Source organism: Muntiacus reevesi, chromosome 2 (genome assembly GCF_963930625.1).
Source record: "Muntiacus reevesi chromosome 2, mMunRee1.1, whole genome shotgun sequence".
Classification (NCBI taxonomy): domain Eukaryota; kingdom Metazoa; phylum Chordata; class Mammalia; order Artiodactyla; family Cervidae; genus Muntiacus; species Muntiacus reevesi.
Genome location: NC_089250.1, coordinates 60,394,799 through 60,396,957, shown reverse-complemented (window position 1 = coordinate 60,396,957; position 2,159 = coordinate 60,394,799). Strand labels below are relative to the sequence as shown.

General features: G+C 51.6%; 1 protein-coding gene across 1 annotated transcript; it reads right to left on the bottom strand.

Moving 5' to 3' along the window:
- Positions 1 to 210: 210 nt before the first annotated feature.
- On the bottom strand, positions 211 to 519 carry LOC136157961 (coiled-coil domain-containing protein 167-like). The gene is given in 2 exon segments (XM_065919746.1): positions 211 to 462; positions 465 to 519. Coding segments are annotated over 2 exon segments (273 nt in total). The 3' UTR covers positions 211 to 244.
- Positions 520 to 2,159: the final 1,640 nt, after the last annotated feature.

Below are 2,159 nucleotides of genomic sequence, written 5' to 3'. Positions count from 1 at the left end.
GTGTGCGACCTGGAGGAGGTTTGCTTCACCTCTCCTCTCTGGTTCATCGATAAAATGGAGACAGTGTCAACCTCACAGGGTAATTGTGAGGATCTTTTTATAATTAATTTTCGATTTTTATTTTTGGCTCTGCTCGCATGGGCTTTTCTCTAGTTTTGGTGAGCAGGGAAATAATGACTCCGGGACTCTCTTAAATATTGCCACGCTGACTGGAGAAATCTCAGGCTCGCCAGGCCCAGGAGGCTTAGACAAGGGTCAGGAGGAGGAGGGTGGCCACAGACAGCAGCACGTTCTTGTGGTTCTCCTGCCGAAGCAACTTCAGCTCCTTCTCATAGTTGGAGGCTTTGTTCATCAGGCTGCTTTTCTCCTTCTCCAGAGACCTCCTGGCCTCTGAGCTCAGCTCCACCGCACAGAGCCTGGAGTTCACAGCCTCCAGGTGTCCCCGTCATTGTGACAGCTTCTTTCTAGCCCATGAATCTCTAGAGCGATGCCCAGATTGTCTCGCTTCTTTTTAGTCATGTTACTTGTCAGGTCCCTGGAGCCATTATTTCCCCGCTCTGGTTGCCGTGTGCAGGCTTCTCATTGCGGTGACTTCTGTGGTGGAGCATGGCCTATTGGGTGTGCAGGCTTCGGTACTACAGCACATAGGCTCAGTAGTTGCAATTCCCAGGCTCTAGAGCACAGGCTCAATTGTTGTGGCGCCCTGGCTTATTTGTTCCACGGCATGTGAGATCTCCCCAGATCAGGGATCAAACCCGTGTCTCCTGCATTGGCAGGCGGATTCTTTACCACTGAGCTACCAGCGAAGCCCAGTTGTGAGGACTGAATGCGGTGGTCTCCATGGGGCACGCAGCCTGCACCATCACCCCCTCCCCAACTTAGTACTGAGCCTGGTATTCTGAGAAACGGGGAAACCAAAACAAAACACATTCAGTGGCAGTAGGTGGCCGCCGCACCCCTGATAGTCTCACCCTGGGACTGAATGAGTGGCTAGTCTAGAGGTTCTCAAAGTGTAGTCCCAGAACCCACGGTGTGAGCATCCCCTGGGAATTCTGGAGAAATGCAAGTTCTTGGGCCCTGCTCTAGACCTACGGATCAGGACCTCTGGAGCTGTGACCCAGTGCTCTTTGTGGTAACCAGCCCTCAGAGGGTGACTATGATACACACCTGCCTTTGAGGGCCACTGACCTATACCACCCCCTGCACTTGAGAGATCACCAACTATGTCGTTAATAAACACAGGGTATGACCAGCCCGGGGGAGACCCCCTCCAAGATCCTACCGTCTAACAGAAATACCTCTAGATTGGGCTGTGAAGCCTTGAAAGCACCCCAAAATTTAGGGACATCCTCTAAAACACCTGGGCTTCCTTTCAGGAGCATCTTGTGACTCAGCCTTGAATTTAGTGGAGTTTTCGTCCATACTCTTGAAATAAGAAATTCCTATTTTTCATCCTGCTGAATGAAACAGAGAAGCTGTGAGACTTTGTGGGTGTTTTGATCTGGGCGGCAGAGAGAAGGGGAGACAGACTCTCCCTTCGTACGGACCCTGGGACTTTCAGTTCAATCAGCAGTTCTCTGAGCTGCTCACTACGTTCTTGGCAGCCCCAACTTCAAATATTCTGCGCCTTTGTCCCTTTGGGGACCCTTATACTTGTTAGATCTTTCCCGTGGGTTTTTGATTTGGAAGTGATGGTCCCTGTAACTGTGTATAGGGCACGGTGCTGGGATGGTAGGGGACGTGATGAATCAGGACACCTGCCACTCACCGTCGAGGAACCTGAAATCAAGAAATGCACAGGAAATCGTAAATCCACGTGGACAAGCTGTGAGCGGCGGAGTGGAGGAGGACACTGGGTCACAGCGTCCTGGGAGGAGAGGTGGCCAGGCACTCCAGACTGGTCCGGAGTCAGGGCGTGGTCACTTTTCCCTGAAAGGCCCGAACAGGGGGATCTGAGGGCCACACTTCCAGGTCACGTGGCCTGTGCGTTGTGAGAGATGAAGAAGCTGCCTCTGGCCTCTTTGGAGAGCCCCCGTTTACCTACTGTTGACTAAATAAAGGCTTAGAGAGGCTTATGGAATAAGGCTGCTTTCACATCAAAGGGCTCTTACAAAACAGCTTGGTGATGAGTTAAGTACAAATGAATCAGAAACAGATGG